The 18,537-nt window shown below is 33.1% G+C and overlaps 3 protein-coding genes across 4 annotated transcripts; 1 reads left to right on the top strand and 2 right to left on the bottom strand.

The window, feature by feature from the left end:
* The first annotated feature begins 1,805 nt into the window (after positions 1 to 1,805).
* LOC109803629 (uncharacterized) lies at positions 1,806 to 3,380 on the top strand. The gene has a single exon (XM_020365294.3). The coding sequence runs from the start codon at positions 2,249 to 2,251 to the stop codon at positions 3,095 to 3,097; it is 849 nt and encodes a 282-aa protein (XP_020220883.1). The 5' UTR covers positions 1,806 to 2,248; the 3' UTR covers positions 3,098 to 3,380.
* A 2,253-nt stretch (positions 3,381 to 5,633) lies between these two features.
* Positions 5,634 to 7,106, bottom strand: LOC109803685 (stem-specific protein TSJT1). Of its 2 annotated transcripts, none has more exons than XM_020365373.3 (4): positions 6,951 to 7,106; positions 6,339 to 6,829; positions 6,140 to 6,260; positions 5,634 to 6,062 (listed from the first exon to the last, which is right to left on the bottom strand). In XM_020365373.3, exons 2-4 carry the CDS (start codon positions 6,798 to 6,800, stop codon positions 5,860 to 5,862), a joined length of 786 nt encoding a protein of 261 aa, XP_020220962.1. In that variant the 5' UTR covers positions 6,801 to 6,829; positions 6,951 to 7,106; the 3' UTR covers positions 5,634 to 5,859. The 2 variants fall into 2 exon arrangements, with proteins under 2 accessions (XP_020220962.1, XP_020220963.1); XM_020365374.3 differs by having other exon boundaries at positions 6,956 to 7,095.
* A 7,740-nt stretch (positions 7,107 to 14,846) lies between these two features.
* On the bottom strand, positions 14,847 to 17,078 carry LOC109804367 (acetolactate synthase 3, chloroplastic). The gene has a single exon (XM_020366184.3). It carries the CDS (start codon positions 17,074 to 17,076, stop codon positions 15,076 to 15,078), a length of 2,001 nt encoding a protein of 666 aa, XP_020221773.3. The 5' UTR covers positions 17,077 to 17,078; the 3' UTR covers positions 14,847 to 15,075.
* Positions 17,079 to 18,537: the final 1,459 nt, after the last annotated feature.

Here is an 18,537-nt window from a genome sequence, read left to right as displayed (position 1 = left end):
ACTAGACCCTTTACCTAACCAACCGACCAACATTCATTTACTTCCAAATTAACCATTAAAAATTAAAATACTACTAATCAATATCTTAAGAGTAATAAAGTGTTATTTCAATAAAATCTCTGTCATTGATTCCTTAAGACACTGGTTAAAAATAATGATAACATCTCTGAATATGGTAAATGTGATCAAGCACATTTAATTGTGATTTCTTACCGTAGTCGTGGCTTAATTATATATGTGCAAGTGGCTTTTGGTTTCTCATTTCCAATAATAATTAATCTTGTGAGTTGTGACTACCACCAGCACCATGTTGGAGAAATTATTACTACTCTTTAGTATTTCATTCATTCATGCGTTAGAAAACAAAACCAAATAAACATGTGCAAAACGATAGAAAAATCCCTTTATTTAATTTATTTAATATCTAGAATTAATAAAGGAATAAAAAATTTCATTTCATTACATCAATCTGAACTGAGGAGATTTCGGAAGAAATAGTTGTTTATAAAGAAAGAAAAAGCACAATTTCGGAAGAAAGAGTTACTATCAAGGTAAAGAAAGAAAATCACCCCCATAATTTATTCGAAGCTTTTTTTATTTCTTCTTCTTTCTTTTGCCATTGTGGTAAACACATTATTGAAATTAAAATTCTCAAGTAATTAGCTCGAAACTGACATTATTGAGCATGTTGCTGTCATTGTGTTTGTGTGAGACATGCACTTGGTTTATTCTTTGCCCCAAAGTGTCGGCTGGTACGGATCCAATGTATATGAATTCGTGTCAAGACATTCAAATATGACACCTTCTACAATTCATTTTAAAACCCTCTATTCAATTGTTTCTACAGTAATGATACCTTCTATCAACATATTTTAATAAATAAATCTCTTATGTATTCGGTGCTTTAATTGTGAAAAAAAAAATTTATTTAAAGATTATGGGTTTGAATTTTATCAACAACTTGTTAATATATAAAAAAAATAACTAATATCAGATGATTTCCACAAGAATTCCCTTGTTTTAAAGGTGTCGAATGTTGAACTTATTCGCCTCAGGTTTTTTTTGACCTGATATTTGACTCAGGGTTGTTGTGATGTCTCTGACAATCAAATCCTGTAGTACGTGTCACCTAATCATCCTATTAATTAGTAGAATTTGGGTCGTCCTCTATAACATCCTAAAATGCTGCTTCAAACATTCAAACTCTCCTCTTGGTAAAACAAAATTAAGTATATTATATAGTATAATACCAATTACCAATTCTATATGTATCCTTATAAAGAACAAATTATACGAGAGCCACACACGAGCCAGGACTTAATTTTTAAATTTTGCGCTTAGCTAACGAATGATGAATGGTTCAATCAACAGCAATAGGCCAAGACATGAGACCTACACGTGCATGTAACATAGAGATATATACCCAATTCGCAGCATGTAATCACATGACATAGGTCCATAGAACACCACTACATGCACTCTTTCTTCCATTGTGTCCCACAAGAAACCATGTGTTGCCAACTGTTTTTAACCTTCCTAAGAATCTTTGGCCCCACTATTACCACCCTTCGCTTTCCTCTAATGTCTATCAATTAAGAAAAAAACATGACCGTAGTGTACTTGCCAACTTTGTGTTTGTATTGGTGGCCAAGTTTGCTGCTTAAATTATTATAGCACAGCATCATGCACATCTACGTGCCTTTTAAAGCCAAAACACAAAGCACTATCAATGGTCTATAATAGTCCACGTGTCACCCACCCACCTTCACCTTAGGGGTTAAGTATCTCTCTATTTCCCCTTTTATAATACTTATGTGTAGAGAGAACCAAATGAGAAGTTGTTACCTTAGTCTGCATAAGTTTCATGAGATTTCATTTTCCTCCACTTCCACCACACACAAACACAACTTCAAGTAATTCTTTCTGCTCTTCTTGTTATAATTATTGATCCTTTACAGATAGATAAGATCATAAATAGGTATTAGATTTAGACAGATTGGAGAAAAGACATGCTCACTTCTTCTCATCTTCCTACGCCTTTCCTTCTGTCACCAATTTCTTTAGACCCTCACAAGGTTTTGGCTATAAGCAGCAATCTCATCCTCTTCTTATCCCTCAGATTCATTTCTCTTCTCACATCTCGATCAAAGGGATAAACTTGCCACCTTTCTCATCTAATTTCAGAAGGAAAAAAAGAAGAAAAACTTGGCCTTTGACTCTAACTTTCTGGTTAATAGTGCTTTCAGATATGGGTTTGAGTTCTAAGCAGGTTTCTAATAGAGGACTTGATTGGAAGCAGACCTTGTTGCAGGCTCAAAACTTGGAGCTTCCAAAGCCTCCACCTATGAGGAAACAACAGCAACAAACGCAGCAACCAGAGCCTTTGAAGTGTCCAAGATGTGACTCTATTAACACCAAATTTTGTTACTACAACAACTACAACAAGGCTCAGCCTCGCCATTTCTGCAGAGCTTGCAAGAGGCACTGGACTAAAGGTGGAACTCTACGCAATGTTCCTGTCGGCGGTGGCAGGAAGAATAAGCGAGCCAAGAAATCAACCACTCAAACCACAACCACAGCCACAGCCACCACTTCTATTAGTACCACCACCTCAAATGCCAACATGGATGGTGAGTTGAGTACTCGCATCAAAGTTCCTCCTCTTGCAGTGGATGATCATCACAAAACCATACCTTCCTCTCTCTATCTTCCACAGCAGAATCTGATGAGTTCCAAAGACTCCGAAGACAAAGACTTTGGTATTGGTAATGGCATCTTTCTGAGTTCGACTGCGCCTTATCCTCAAAACCAAGGCCTTCTCTTCCCCTTCACAACATCGAACTCTTTTGACACGAACACGTGTGCAATATCAACCTCTTTGCGATCCTCCAGTGTGTATAACTATGGTGAAGAGTTTAAAATAATGGAGGAGCCAACCATCAACAGTGTTATGCCCGGCACCAACACTCAGCCATGGGAGATAGCTGCAACAAGTTCTGGCTTGGAAATGTCTAACTATTGGAGTTGGGAGGACATCGATTCGTTGGTCTCAACTGATCTTAATGTTCCTTGGGATGATTCTGATATCAAACCCTGACAAAAGAAAAGAAAACAGTAACCCATGTCCATAGATTAGTTATTTTAGTTTTGGTGTTTTGTGTTTCATACGGATTAGTAAGTGTTCTTGTTTTCAGATGGATCTTATTATCCACTGGTTTTTCTACACCTATAAGTCTTGCAAAGAAAAGTATTTGGAGCTGTCTTATTTTAGTTTCAGCTTCAGATTCAAGCAAGGGGGTCCGATTAACTGTAACCCAATGAGTTTGCCTGTTCATCTCTCTATCATTTCCTGTAATAAAATGTTACGTTAATGTCTGCAAGTAGTTTGGCATTATTCATTAGTATAGGCAATTTTGTTTGTTTGTTTTCGTTGGAGATCCCATATTTACTATCCATTTCACAAACTAATTTTATAAAATTGAATTAGATTTATAATTTATTTATTTATAGATAGTATTAAAATCTATTTTAACAATTATTAAATTTTTAATTATTATTAAAATTATTATGTCATTTATTATCGGACTACTATGAGGTACGTTTGATATAATTAGTTTTCCATGTAAGGAAGATGAATCCGAGATCCACTTTGAATAAGTGATAAGAGATCAGACTAATGCATATAACTGTAAAACTATTTTCATTTTATAAACTAATTTTGTATTGTTTTAATGGTTTCTTCTGATGGGGGATGAGTGGATAACTATTGACAATTTGACATGGGGTCTGCTCCAGCATAGCTGAACTGACAGAATGTGACGGAAGATTCTTGTGGATATGTATATATGCATGTGTTGGAATGATTTAACATGGATTTGGTTGGCCAAGATTCATCACCACCACTTGTTGAGAATCATTCTTTGCTAATGGGCCAGAAGGAATTCTGGTTGCAGAGTAGTTTATTGATATTATGATATTCTGTTACTATTATATCCCTCACGGATCTTTATCTGTGGGCTTATACTTCACATGGTGTTTTCATATCTGCTCCTGTTTAATAGAACAATGTATGGTATCTTGGCCCACCATATTTTTCAAGACTTGTTTTTGCTCGTCATTTCTTCTATGATTGCATAGTCAGGACCAATAGTAGACCCCTTTAATGTATGAAATTTCGCACATAGAACATAGAAGATAGATATATATCATGATTTTGAAATGTAACTGTATCAAATTCAGAACTAACTTGAGGAATAGTACTCGCGTACCTTCTTTTGGGGACAGGCTTTTGAAGGAAGGTTAACAAACAGGTATTGCACAGAAATGCATGCTTTTATCATATGTAACCTATATAATAATGCACATGATTAGGTTGAGCATTGATTTTTACACATAGTGTTGTAACAAAAACTAGCCATCAAATTTACTTTTGGGTGTGTAATTACTGAAGTTAACAAATGCTATATAAGATATATAAAACAAACAACATGACTAAGGATATACATGAAGAAATAATAAGACTCAAATTAGTGAAGTAAAAGCTACTTCTAAAAGCTTCAACGAGACTTGAGTCTAAAACTTAAATAATATTTTCTAACACAATGTCAAACCAAAGTCCTGGTTTAATGTGGGGAGGAAAATACTGCTCACATTCTATTCTCAAGCAGATTTTCATATAACATTTGGAGAGTGTGTTATAGGTAGGCAGGGGAACAAGGTACATTGCCAATGGAATAAAAAGAAACAGATTTAAGGTCTCTGATTTTTCTTTTTAAAATTTGATCATATTCTAGGTCTAAAACTAATTCTGAATCGAAATTTTTTTAGATAGCTTTATATTGGATAAAAAAATTATACCGAATTTTACTATCAACTTACTTTTATAATAAAAAAATCCAAATATAAATCACATTATTTTAAAATTAATTTGACGAAATTAATTTTACAACTTAACCAAACACAGAGTAAGTCGGTTCTACCTTGAAAGAGATGCCCATGAGTTTGAAAATCTTGACATGAACAATCACCTTGCAAGTTGGGTGCAGAAAACGACAGCTTCAAAGCCCACTCCATCTTTACAATTGTTATGTAATTGTAATGCCTAAATGTTTTTCTTTTTCTTCTTTTGTCGGTAAAATGTGGTGACTAAAATTTTACACAAATACACAAAGGAATAATATACAGTGTCAATGAATAAAATTGGCATAATTTTGAACAGATTTTGAGATGAAACAAATTACGCAGAAGGGGTGGACTTTTGTTTCTAACTTTGGTATGTATATATTGTCCTATTTATATGTACTGAGTCTATGACATTCCATAAACTTTTAATTTTTTTAGAACTGTCTCTGGTAAATATATACTGCAAGTATCTTTCTCCCACATAATTTTACAAAACAATGCTAATTTTTTTTGGGTGAAGACAACAATGCTGATTAGTACGAAAGTGACGAGCACGAAAGTACACAAGATTGAATAAAGTTATCTTCTATTATTAAAGTTGTTTTTCTTACTGTACATCATTATTTAAATATATAACAACGAAATGTCAAATTTCAATGCCATTGAGTTGTAATATACATGCGAGTTACGCGAGTTGTAACATATGCGGAAAGCCAATACCCACTTAAGAATTTAAAAGTCAAAAGCTATAAATTGTTATTGATATTAGAAATTACCAGTCATGTTCCACATTGAACCATGAATTTGTACACAACAATGGAACCAAAAGAGAAAACTAGATATCCCAAAAGCACTAAAAGCTAAGAGTCACCTCCATCATATTAGGTTACTCCTTTCACCACTCAAAAGTGTTTTTTTTTTTCTTAAAAAAGAAAGTTGGACTATGACTATGATTGATCAGGCAAGCTTGTCATCTCCAATCCAATTGGCCCAATTAGCTTCACTTCCAACACGAGGCATGAGGTGGATGTTTGACTGAGAGTCAACATTGAAGATGGCCCCACAAATAACCCCTTGGCTGTCAATCCGAGGCATTGGTTTCATCTTCTTTGTTGGATGTTCAAAGCTCATGAGACCATGCTGACTATGAAACATACACCCTGCAATTTCAACACCAGTTATGGCTTCAATACACCCTTTGAAATGTAGTAATCTGAATGAGTGGAAAATTACATACCAGTTGGAAATGGTGCAAATGATTTAGCACAGGTGGCTTTAACAAGGTGGAGATTTTCAGAAATAACTAGGGAAGCATGAGGTGCAATACCCCAGTAGAGAGGAATATGGGCATTAGAAGCCTGTTGAGTGTTGAGAAGATGTGGTTATTAGATTGTGATGTGAAATGAGAATAGAAAGAGAAGAGTGAAGAGACATACAGATGCAAGAAAAAGAGTTCGATCCCTGTTGTCATATATGAGAAATCCAAAAGAGCCTTCAAGTTCTTTGAGGACTTGATGAGCAGGGTATGGAGCCCTATCACGAAGAGTCCGATATGCTTGAATGATAAACATTGCCTCATTTCCTCCCTTTGATAGCCCATACTGCTTGTTCAGCATGCTAAGGTTGTGCAGCTCACCCAAGAAAACACAGTATATGTCATCCAAAACACTAAACAACCTCTGATTGTGATTGTGATCGCCATCCATGGAAGGAGCATAACCTAACACACCATCACCATTCCCAAACCTCATCCACAAACCATTCCACCAATTCCCAAATCTCATCAAATCCTTCATCATCTCATCCCTTTCCTTACCCTTACTGCATGAATTCAAACATGCTGGACTCTTCAGCTCCTTCGGTGCATTCACTAACTTCTCATTGAAAATTCCCAACATCTTTGTTTGCCTCTTACCTTCCAATCTCACTGCACAATCAACATCAATAACCTATCAACTTCTCCACAATAATAATAATAATAATAATAAATCAAATCATCATCCATACGCAAAAGTTAAAACCACACTCTTAAAAACTGAGAAACCTACCCTACCAATATTAATAATCACCAATCCAAATAGCTTCAGATGAAGAATCAGTGGATCGTGCTTTCATATATATACATAACTTTCAATAATAGGAAGACAGAAACTGCGTGTCATGTGAACGTGGCAATTCTATCCGAACAAGAAAAAGCAGATAAAGATGAAAAAGTGACTAATCGTTACGTTTACAATAATATAATATGCTGTCAGAACTGATTTAAAATGTTTAAACTATGGGCTAGGCTGATTCGGAATGATGCTTCCATATATGAAATTGTGGATATATATTATTATGTGTAAATTAGATTTGGCTGAAAAGTTAAGAGCATACTCATAAAGCAGTCATGAAATATTTTCTAAAAAAGGAAAAAAGTTTATTTTCAAAAGATAAAAGAAATGTTATTTGTAGATATATTTAGGGTGTCTCGCAAATCTATTCACTCTTGTTAGATAACATCTGAAATCAAATTTAACTTTATATTATTTAATGAACTTACCTCAGATAAAGTAAAATATTTGTAATTCCATATATATATATATATATATATATATGCAAACTTTGAGATAGATAACATGTAATCTCATTGAAAATATGCAAACATTCCACTTGGATGGGATACACAATAATAATACTTCCGAAAAGTATGCAACAATGTGGTTGTAAACATAGGGTATGCCTCATCCATGATGTTTAAAATTAATTCTACTGTTTAAAATAATTAAAATTATGTTTATTGTATGCTTAACTATTAGCAAAATTAATTTTAAAATATAAAAATTTTCATTTACTTAAAAATAACTATTAATAATTTTTTCATCAAACAAAATCAATTATGAAATTTTATCTAATTAGATTAATAATTATACATTTAAAATCAATTTTGATAATAAATTTTTAAACAACATTTAATATAAAAATCAAGATTATATCTTTTATTAATCAAATAAAAAAAATTGTATTACTTTTAATTTATATTTATTTAATCAATTTTTAAAATTTACGTTATTTCTAAATTAATTATATCAATTCATACTTCAACTCATACATAATTGATGTTGTTGGAAATTGAAATGAAAACTACCAAAATTAGAAAACAGAAAAAAGGCAAAGTCTTATCCATATCGATATGACAATGATCTGACTCGGCTACTTAGAGCATCTCCAGTGAGCAACTCCCAACCACTTTAAATGGGTCTCATTGTGCCACGTCACTCATAAGCAACTCATACTATATTTTTACAATTTTTGCTCCAATGACAATTGCTTATAAGCACTCCTACTTTTTTACAACTCATACTACACTTTTTGACAACTCACATTATACTTTATGGTAAATTTTTAAAAAATTAATTATTATAGATAATATATAAATATGAATAAAAAACAAAAGAAATTACATAATAAAAAGAATTACAAAATAAATTGATAAAAATTTATAAAAAAAAAATAATATCTAAAATATTAAAAATTTCTAAAATAATTTTTTAAATTTTTACTTATTCGATTTATTTGAAATTTAAATTATTTTTTCAACACTTTTCAATTTATTAAAAAACATGAAATGTTTTTATTTTTTAAAAATATGAATCAATAATCGTGTGCTTTTAATATAAAAATAAGCATGTAAAAAATATTATCAGCATGTTATGGTTTTTTTTATCATATACAAGCCGCATAAAATTTTTACCATGTTAAATTTCAATAAAATTAATGTACATTTAAATTAATTTTTTTAATTATTACATATGAAGTAAAATTTTATTTAATTTTAAAAAATAATATTCTAAATATGTAATAATTTTTTAATTTAAAATAATAAATTTATTATTATTATTATTCTTATTTACATTTTCTTCTTCTCACCAACTGCTCTTTCATCATTTTATTTTTTTTTGTTTTCTTCTTCTTCTCTCTTCTCTCCTCTTCTCTCTTCTTCTTCTTCTCTCCACTGCCACGTCTTGGCGGGTTTGGTCGCGCGGAGCCGCACGCGCCGGGGGGTCTGGTCAGACGGATCTGCGCGCCAGAGGGGGTTCCGGTCGGAGCCGCGCGCGCAGGGGGAGAGGGTCTGGTCGGAGCTGCGCGCAGGGGGAGGGGGTCCGGTCGGAGCCGCGCGCAGGGAGAGGGGGTCTGGTCGGAGCTGCGAGCAGGGGGAGGGGGTCCGGTCAAGAGCTGCACGCGAGGAAGGGGTTCGCGGGGGGAGGGGGTTCTGGCGCGGGGGCTGTCGGGACTGGCTGTTTGGAGGTTCCACGTAGATCCGATTCAACCAATCAAATGCCTCTCCTCAGTGCTAAGCACCGTTGCTTGGAGAAGCAACAAAGAAATTTTTTTAAGCAACTGGGTTGCCACGTGAGATCACTCTAACGGGGATTTCTTCTAAGCACCGTTGCTTGTCAGGAAGCAACGCTCTAAGAACTTGCCGCAGGAGGTGCTCTTACAACTTCCAAGCGCGTGTTCTACCATCCGTACATCATGCCTCGTTTTAATTTCCTGCTGTCAAAAAGATAATATTCTTGTTAAAAAATATATTATATTATCATTATATTATAAATTTAAATACTGCCAAAAAATTATAATTTTCAATATCTCTTTTTATTAATGTTTTATCTTTTAAAAACTATTATTTAAATATAAATTTAGACACATAATGCTAGTTTGAAAATTATTGTTTTAAAAACATTAAATTTTAAGATTATTATAATTATAACAAATTTAAATTCATATTATATTTTAAGCATAATATCAGATTAATATGCATGAAAATAAAGTCCTAGCAAATAAAATAAATCATTGATCTACTCATAAAAACAATTTAGTCATTGATAATGATATGAATATATCATTTTGTTTTTATTTAGTTCGTAAAAAATAAGTGAAAAATGAAAAGAGGAGTAAACATAAAATTGATTGTTTGATTAGTAAAAAATGTGAAGCGACACTTTATTTTCACAAACAACCAAAATGATATAAGAATAATGGTCATTGCATTTCATTTTGCTGCAATCTTTTTTTTTTTAAGCAATTTTATTTCGGTTCAAAACCGCTATAAAATATATCATTTTCTAAATATTTTTTTTTAGATATTTATCAATTAATTCTTATATTTTTTTAGTATGTATTAGTGAGATCAAGTCATTTCATACATTTATAATAGTTGATTATCATTATTTTTATATCTTTAACCTTATTTATAATCGGTAATATTTGATATGAAGTATGATTATTTCGACCATTTATATTAAAAATATATAATTTATTCTTCTTCTAATAATAAAAGATAAAAAGAAAAAAATAAATTTAATATATCAAAGTTTATTATCGTTTTTATTTATTGTTATATATTACCAGTTTAAACTACCTATTTATTAATATGGATTAAAGAAATTCATAGCAAATAAATATCCACAAAGCAAAAATAATTTTATCATAAAAAATTGATTATATTATTATGACTAGTGAGGTAGAGGCATTTCGTGCCTCTAATAATTATTTACTAATAAAATATTAAAAATTTGTGTATAATTATTTAAAGAAAATTTAAGATTTTTTTTTATATCTGGGAATATAATGGTATATTAAAAAATGGAGACCAAAAAGCGGTTACAGCTCCTATATCTCCTTTATAATAGTTATAAATTATAATTTTTTTTATTTTATACATTTTTATTTATTTTATATTTTAATCTTTATAATTTAAAATAAACATTTTTAGTTCTTAAACTTTTTTTTTTAGTTCTTTTTGGTCCCTTTAATTTAAGATAAGTCTTTTTAGTTTTTATATTTGGAGTTTTGTAATCTATTTAGTTACTGTTGTTATTTAAATTTTTTTTATGACATTCTCTCTTTTGTATTAATGTGATAGATGTTTTCAATTTTCTACCCTCACAATTGTAAGGGTAAAAAATTGAAAACTTCTACCACATCAACACAAAACAAAAAATATTACAAAAAAAAATTAATGATAGAAACTGAAAAAATTTAAAAAAATGTAAGTATATTGACTAAAAAGACTTATTTTGAACTATAAAAATTAAAAAAGAATTTAAAAAACAAGTATGTGTAACGATCCGCTATAGTCCACACATTTGACAGTTCAACTACTACTAACAATAAAAATTAAAAAGAGAACTACCAGATTCACATTTATATAATACTTGGATATACATGTCATAAGGTCTATATGCATACAAATAACAATATATCTACTATTGAATTAGAAATAGTGTACACATAACTATATAGTAATTGGATATAAAAGTATGAAAGAAAATGTTAGTTGTAGGTCAAGCAACATACTACACCAATTATACAAGGGTAGCTCTAAGAGATCCTTATTACATCCATCAACATGACCTCAAAATGAGTTTCAACAGTAACTTATTCTTGTTCTACCCCCTTACCAAATATGATCATCGTGATCCAATCATATGAAAAAATGCAAGGGTGAGTTAGAACTTAAAAGAAATAAATGTAAACAACTCAACTTAATTCATCACATTATCAACTTAAAACTTTTTAACACAATATAATATATTATCAACTCGAACAATACAACATTCACACCCATATTTGCAACACAACAACATATCTCATCACAAGTCAACATAGCATATGAATAACATAACTCAATCAACACATCATATGTACAACACAACAACTATATGTGTCATCACACATTTCAACTGGGAGATCCCCTGCAACACAGGTGAGTTGTTTATGACTTGACCTTACCAAACCAACAACCTATCTTTTCAATCAAGCTAGATCAACAGCCAATTGGGATACAAATTTCTAACAATATGGTTGCTCAGATGTTGTCACTTAAATTAAGAAGTTTAGTATTTTTTTCAAGCTAAAACAACTTAGATGTGAGTCTACCATGACATTAGCTAGCTTAGCTAAACCACATATAAACTACTTTCCAAATACTATGCTCTTATAGTATTTAGTTAGGGATTTTAACTCTCAACATACCTTACTCTAAATTTGGTCGCTTTATACATGTTTGTCTCGACCTTGCTCACATACGAGTCAACATTGATTGCTTATAGCTAGTATGTTTTGACCTGACTCACATACCACATCAATTTAGGTCCTAGAGGAGACTCAACTATCCACTTCAAGGGTTAACTTCCCATGAAAAGTTTTAACAAACTGGGCTCTCGGAACACCACAACACAATATCCTCACCATGGGATATGCAACTATAAAACAACTTCTTTAGTACCAGGTTAATCAACATAGCTATTCAGCAATGTCACGCAAACCAACTCAATCATATAGCACAACTAAATCATCATATAACATGTAATAGATCCAACTATCTTATACATGTTCACCAATTTTATCATAAAATAACAAGTTAAATAAAAGGAACCTGCCCTAATACTATCCACCCTACACTTGGCACCATCGAGGCAAGGAGCCCTCTATCTCATCCAATTTGACGTCATATAACTCGCATCTGTCATGGCTGAGGTAGAGAACCCTTAAGACCTCACGCTTAGCGTGACAAAGTCCCACGCCCAACCTCATGCCAACCCAAGATAATTCTCTCTCCTCACATCTAGCATCACTCCTTTGGTGCTTGTCATCGATCCAAGTAGGGCCAATTCTCTCACCTCACGTCTAGTGCCAATCAAACTATGCCAGATGCTAGTTCAACTTGATGCAATTCACTCTCTCCATGCCCAACACCACCAATTATGCACCTAGTGTGAGCTAAACAGAATACCCCCTAATTGAACCATGTTCAATGCCACGAAGGTGTGCTCAACGCAACAATGAGTTCTACACCCTACAAATTACAAATTTGGCTTAAACCACCTAAAAAATAGAAGAAGCCAACATGCAATGCACTACAATACACTTATACACCATCAACAACTTGAATCAACTCAAAGCAACAACATGCATTCACAAATCATTACAATCCATCAATTTTTCTCAATTCATTCGAGAGAACACCAACTCCCAACCTCAACATTCAATCTACACCAAATCAACCAACACAACTACAAATTCCATGAATAACATTCAACTTCATGAATCAAAAACTAAACAATTTATAGCTCCCTTTACCTCCAAGTTTCATAATTTGAGGTAGAGAAGAGGAAGAAGAAGATGAAGCTTTTCAAGAACTCTGTACAACACCATACTCACTCTGATTTCTCAGTTACGAAGCTTCAAATCACTACTCCAACCCTCAATAATGAGCTCTTATTGCCCTTAGGAATTTGGGAGAAGAAAAAGTTTAGAAAAATCATAGCTCCTTTAACTGCTATCTCTCTAAGTGTTATGAATAAGTGAACTTATGAACTTCACTTCTAAGGAAAAGTCTTATATACTCTTCTGTTATAGGTCCAACTTGATCTTTGCTCAAAGATACTCTTAAACAATTAAAAACTCATAAGAAATTTTATAATTTCAAAGTTTCTCAACATTCACGCAATAATTCAACACAACACTAATTTTTTAATTAAATCAATAGCACTTATTAAAAGTGTGCAATGATATAATATGGATTAAAAAAATATATTTTAAGTTGTAGGGACTAAAAGGTAAAGTAAGTGAAACTATACGATTAAAAAAATATTTTAACCTAATATTATTTTATTTTCATCTTATTTATTTTTCACTTATTTTTCTTAAATCAAACAACTAAATTTCAACTTTAATTTTTTGCTTATTTTTATCTTCTTTATTTCTTTTTGTTCTATTTCTCACCTATTTTTTTTCCTTCTCTACTAAACACACCCTTTTGTTCTATGAAGTATTTTCTTTCTCATAGATAGGGGTGTTCACGGCTCAAATTTATAAAATTTATAAAATTTTATAAAATTGGATCAGTTAACCAATATGTTTTTTATAAAGTGTATCAGTTTGATTTTTTAAAAACATATGGATCAAATTTTTTAAAATCGTGTTGATTTAATACAATATGATTATCCACTTTATACTTATATATGGATTGATTTTAAAGAAACTAAATCAAGTCAAATTGATTCACTCTACAAAAATGAATTAAGTAACTATACCAATTTTGTAAAATAAATCAATTTAATTTTTTTTTTCAAAATAAATCAAATTTTTTAATATGAATAAAATCGATTTAAATTTTTTAACACCCCTAAGTCATAGAATTAGTAACTTGGATAAATATTGTAACTCAAAATCTAGAGGACAAGTGAGATAACAACACATTTATTTGGTGTAAAAAAATAACCACATTTCTAATTTGTTTGTTATCAATTCTAACCGTGTATCAGCATAAAATGACCTATAATGAAGACAACTTTCTGGCTTCTTCCCCTCTGCCACGAACTCAATCAAAAGACCTGCTTCTGACAATTTCAAATGGCTAAAATCGGGTGTATTATGCTTGACGAAGGGATGCTCAACGAATACGAGTACTTAATTATCAGATTTACAATAAGACCATGTAAGGTAACAATACCCAATTGATATAAAGGAGTTCAAGAATAGATGCGACAAAAAAAAATAGCTGTCACAGTTAATACCTTAAGGAGTCAATGAACTCAATACGATAATAAACGAAAGAGTTATAACGCTTGAAGAACAACCATACGATCACGAGCACCGACTCAAGCCGAACCCAAAAAATGGGAAGGACTTTTCCATCTTCATACAAATTTTAGATTCAACATTGAATATCCAGTTGTTAATATAAAATTTAAAATTTAAATATATATATATATAAAATAAAAAATAAAAAAAAGTGATGCATAAAAAAGTAGGATGTTGATGGTATTATTCTAATTCATGTATATATTCCATAGCTCACTGCCAGTTCTCTGCTTGGAACAACGAAATTAGCTTCTGACTTCTGATTTGCAGTATTTTGTTCACTAAAAGTAAACCATTAAGGAATTGGTTTCAACTTTCAAATTTCAATGAAGTCTCACTAACATTCAACCAAATAACCAAAGAGACACATATAATTAACAACAAGCCTATTTTAACAGAGAGAGCCGTAAGGGATATTTAGTTGCCAACAAGAAACATTGTATGGAAAAACAAGCAGCCTATCTTAGTAGCCAAAATGGATACAATAATTAAGCTAACAGCTTACTATTTTTTTTACAAAAACCACCATGAAGAAAAATTTGTTCAGTAACTTTGCCTGCCATCACCCTCGGTTATGACATCCTGGAATGTTCCATTGCTAGGAATCATGGGCAAGACATGCTCCTGATGGGGTACAATGACATCAAGAAGATAGGGGCCAGGGGTATCCAACATTTTCTGCATTGCCCCTCTAAGCTCTCCTTTCTTGGCCACACGAGCTGCCGGTATCCCACAAGCATCTGCAAACTTCAACATATTGGGGAATATAGCATTCTCATTAGAGGGGTCTCCAAGATAAGTGTGAGCCCTGTTGGACTTATAGAACCGATCCTCCCACTGAACAACCATTCCCAAGTGCTGATTATTCAACAACAATATCTTAACAGGGAGCTTCTCCACCTTGATAGTGGCCAGCTCCTGAACATTCATCATGAAACTCCCATCCCCATCAATGTCAACCACAACAGCACCCGGGTTGGCCACGGCTGCGCCCATCGCCGCTGGCAATCCAAACCCCATGGCACCAAGGCCACCCGATGTTAGCCACTGCCTAGGCCTCTTGTACTTGTAAAACTGGGCTGCCCACATCTGGTGCTGCCCAACTCCAGTACTCACAATGGCATCCCCATTAGTCAACTCATCAAGAACCTCTATAGCATATTGAGGACAAATCTCTTCCTCAAAAGTCTTGTAACTCAAAGGAAACCTCTTTTTCTGCTCATTCAGCTCTTCCCTCCAACCTCTAAAATCAAGCTTTTTCCCAAGCCCTCTGCTCTCCAACAATCGATTAATCCCTCTCAATGCCAGCTTCAAATCCGCGCAAACCGACACGTGCGGCTGCTTGTTCTTCCCAATCTCAGCAGAATCAATGTCAATGTGAACAATCTTAGCCCGGCTAGCAAAAGCCTCAAGCTTCCCAGTGACACGATCATCAAACCTCACCCCAAAAGCAAGCAAAAGATCACACTTATCAACCGCATAATTAGCATAAACAGTTCCATGCATCCCAAGCATTTGAAGGGATTTCTCATCACCAACAGGATAAGCACCAAGACCCATCAAAGTGCTAGCAACAGGAACACCAGTGAGTTCCACAAAACGCCTCAACTCCTCACTAGAGTTCAAACAACCACCACCAACATACAAAACCGGTTTCTTGGACTCCAAAAGAAACCTCACAATAATCTCTAAAAGATTCTCATTGGGGGACTTGGGCAACCTAGCAGTGTAACCAGGTAACCGAATCGATTGATCCCATCTGGGAATAGCGAGCTGCTGCTGAATATCTTTGGGTATGTCAATCAACACAGGACCAGGCCTTCCCGAAGTGGCTAAGAAAAACGCTTCGTTAACGATTCTGGGGATGTCATCGATATCAAGGACGAGGTAATTGTGCTTCGTGATGGAACGCGTTACCTCCACGATCGGGGTTTCTTGGAAGGCGTCGGTGCCGATCATGCGCCGAGGGACCTGCCCGGTGATGGCCACCAGGGGGACGCTGTCCAGCATGGCGTCCGCCAGCCCGCTCACCAGGTTCGTGGCGCCGGGGCCGGAGGTGGCGATGCAGACGCCGGGGAGGCCGGAGGACCGCGCGTATCCCTCGGCCGCGAACACGCCGCCCTGCTCGTGGCGGGGGAGGACGTTGCGGATGGCGGCGGAGCGAGTCAGCGCCTGGTGGATCTCCATGGAGGCGCCGCCGGGGTACGCGAAGACGTCGGTGACGCCCTGCCGCTCCAGCGCCTCCACCAGGATGTCGGCGCCCTTGCGGGGCTCATCTAGGGCAAACCGCGAGGCGAAAGGCTCGGCGGCGGCGGCGGTGTCCGATAGAGCGGCGGAGATACGGAGGGAGCGGCGTTGAGAGCGGGATGGGGTGTTTGGGATGGAGAAGGGTGCGAATCGGAGAAGGGGTTTGGGGGATGGCGAGGATGAAGGGAGGGTGGTGAAAGAAATGGTTGTTTTCGAAAGAGTTGACGCCATGGTGTTGCAGCCTGCAGGCCCTAGGAATCTCCGATGCTCAAATCTAATATAGTACCAACCATGCATCAATATCAAATGTCAATTCTCAATACTGTCTTTCTCTTTTTCACTCACAAAATTAATTTAAAATGTTTTTTATTTTCATTTTTTTCTTTATTTTTTTACTCATTTTTTGTCTTCTTTAATTTCATCTTATATATTTTAAGATTCATCTTTCAATATATTGTTATTTATTTTTATATTTTTATTTACATTTTATTCCCACAACTATTAACAACAGTATCATAAATCACATTTAATTAACCAATTAATGAATAATAACATATCCTCATATCATATATTAAATCTTTTATTCAATTATTAGGTACTTTTTTTAAAATGTATTTTTACTTTTATCTAAACAACTCTAATGGAAGAAACTATCATGGTTCTTAATTTTAAGAACTAATTTTTCCAAGAACCTTCCATTAAAGCTTAGTTGGTTAGTAACATGAGTTTCTTAAAATTAAGTAACAAGTTTTTAAAGGAATTTTTTTTTGTCTCTTTCTTTGATCAACTAGCAATAGTTTTTTAAATTAAAATTTAAAATTATCAAAAAATAAAATATAAATACAAAATCATAAAAGTGTGAATTGTTTAGAAAATTTTATCATTAGAATAAAATTTGTAAACATTTAGTATAAATTATTTAAGAATTAATGTGATGAATTATTTATGTAAAGTATAAATCTCCTAATTAGAAATACTATCACTAAAATTACAATGACAAATACTCCACTACCATGCACACTTTTTATAAAAGCTTACATCGATCATTTGAATTTTTTTTTTTTATAAAGATAAATATCAATCATCCAAATCAACTAAATTTATTAGAATTCTTTTTTTTTTTTCAAGTTGATTCAACCGTTGATAAGACTATTTGTAAGTATTGCTTATAATATTAAAAAAAAAGTTATATTTATTCAGTAAGTAATTTTTATGATACCTTTTAAATAATAATTATTTTTAACTATCTCCTAACATCCTTTTGAACTTCTAATTAACATGAACTATTCTTACCCGAAGTTAGGATGAAGTCATTGTCTCATACAAATTACTTTTTTTTCTTCTTTCGACTGAAGTGAAACATTTTACTTTTTCCACCCTTTACATGTTTAGTTCATGTAAAATTATTCTTTATTTCTTTAATCATTATGATTTTGGGAAAGTAAACTATTTTCTGTTACATATGCTAATAAAAAAAATCGAAAAAAAAATAGAATATCATAAGTCGTTTAGTTATATAAACAACCCTTTCTTCTTAGTTCTTTAACATTTGTGTGTTAAATAAATTTTAAAAAATATAATGTTAATTATTTAAATATTTTAATTATTATATTTTTATTTAAAATTTTAAGTGTACTATATGAGATTCAAACATCTTATTACATGATTAAGTATTTTATATTGACTAAGTATTAGCAAGACATTTATTCGAATTTTATTCCAATAACTATTTAACGATCATGATTAAAATTGTATAAT

This window comes from Cajanus cajan, chromosome 1 (genome assembly GCF_000230855.2).
Source record: "Cajanus cajan strain Asha chromosome 1, NIPB_CcT2T_4, whole genome shotgun sequence".
NCBI classification, from domain to species: Eukaryota; Viridiplantae; Streptophyta; class Magnoliopsida; order Fabales; family Fabaceae; genus Cajanus; species Cajanus cajan.
The sequence above is the reverse complement of the archived record's forward strand: the minus strand, read 5'-3'. Positions and strand labels throughout refer to the sequence as shown.

Excerpts from the sequence above, each read along its gene's own strand:
- LOC109803629 (XM_020365294.3), top strand. The coding sequence starts at position 2,249 with ATGGGTTTGAGTTCTAAGCAGGTTTCTAATAGAGGACTTGATTGGAAG.
- LOC109803685 (XM_020365373.3), bottom strand. The coding sequence starts at position 6,800 with ATGTTGGGAATTTTCAATGAGAAGTTAGTGAATGCACCGAAGGAGCTG. Across the intron at positions 6,261-6,338 it reads GAACTCTTTTTCTTGCATCT|GCTTCTAATGCCCATATTCC; the intron begins GTATGTCTCTTC and ends AACACTCAACAG. Across the intron at positions 6,063-6,139 it reads ATTTGCACCATTTCCAACTG|GGTGTATGTTTCATAGTCAG; the intron begins GTATGTAATTTT and ends TTGAAATTGCAG.
- LOC109804367 (XM_020366184.3), bottom strand. The coding sequence starts at position 17,076 with ATGCATGGTTGGTACTATATTAGATTTGAGCATCGGAGATTCCTAGGG.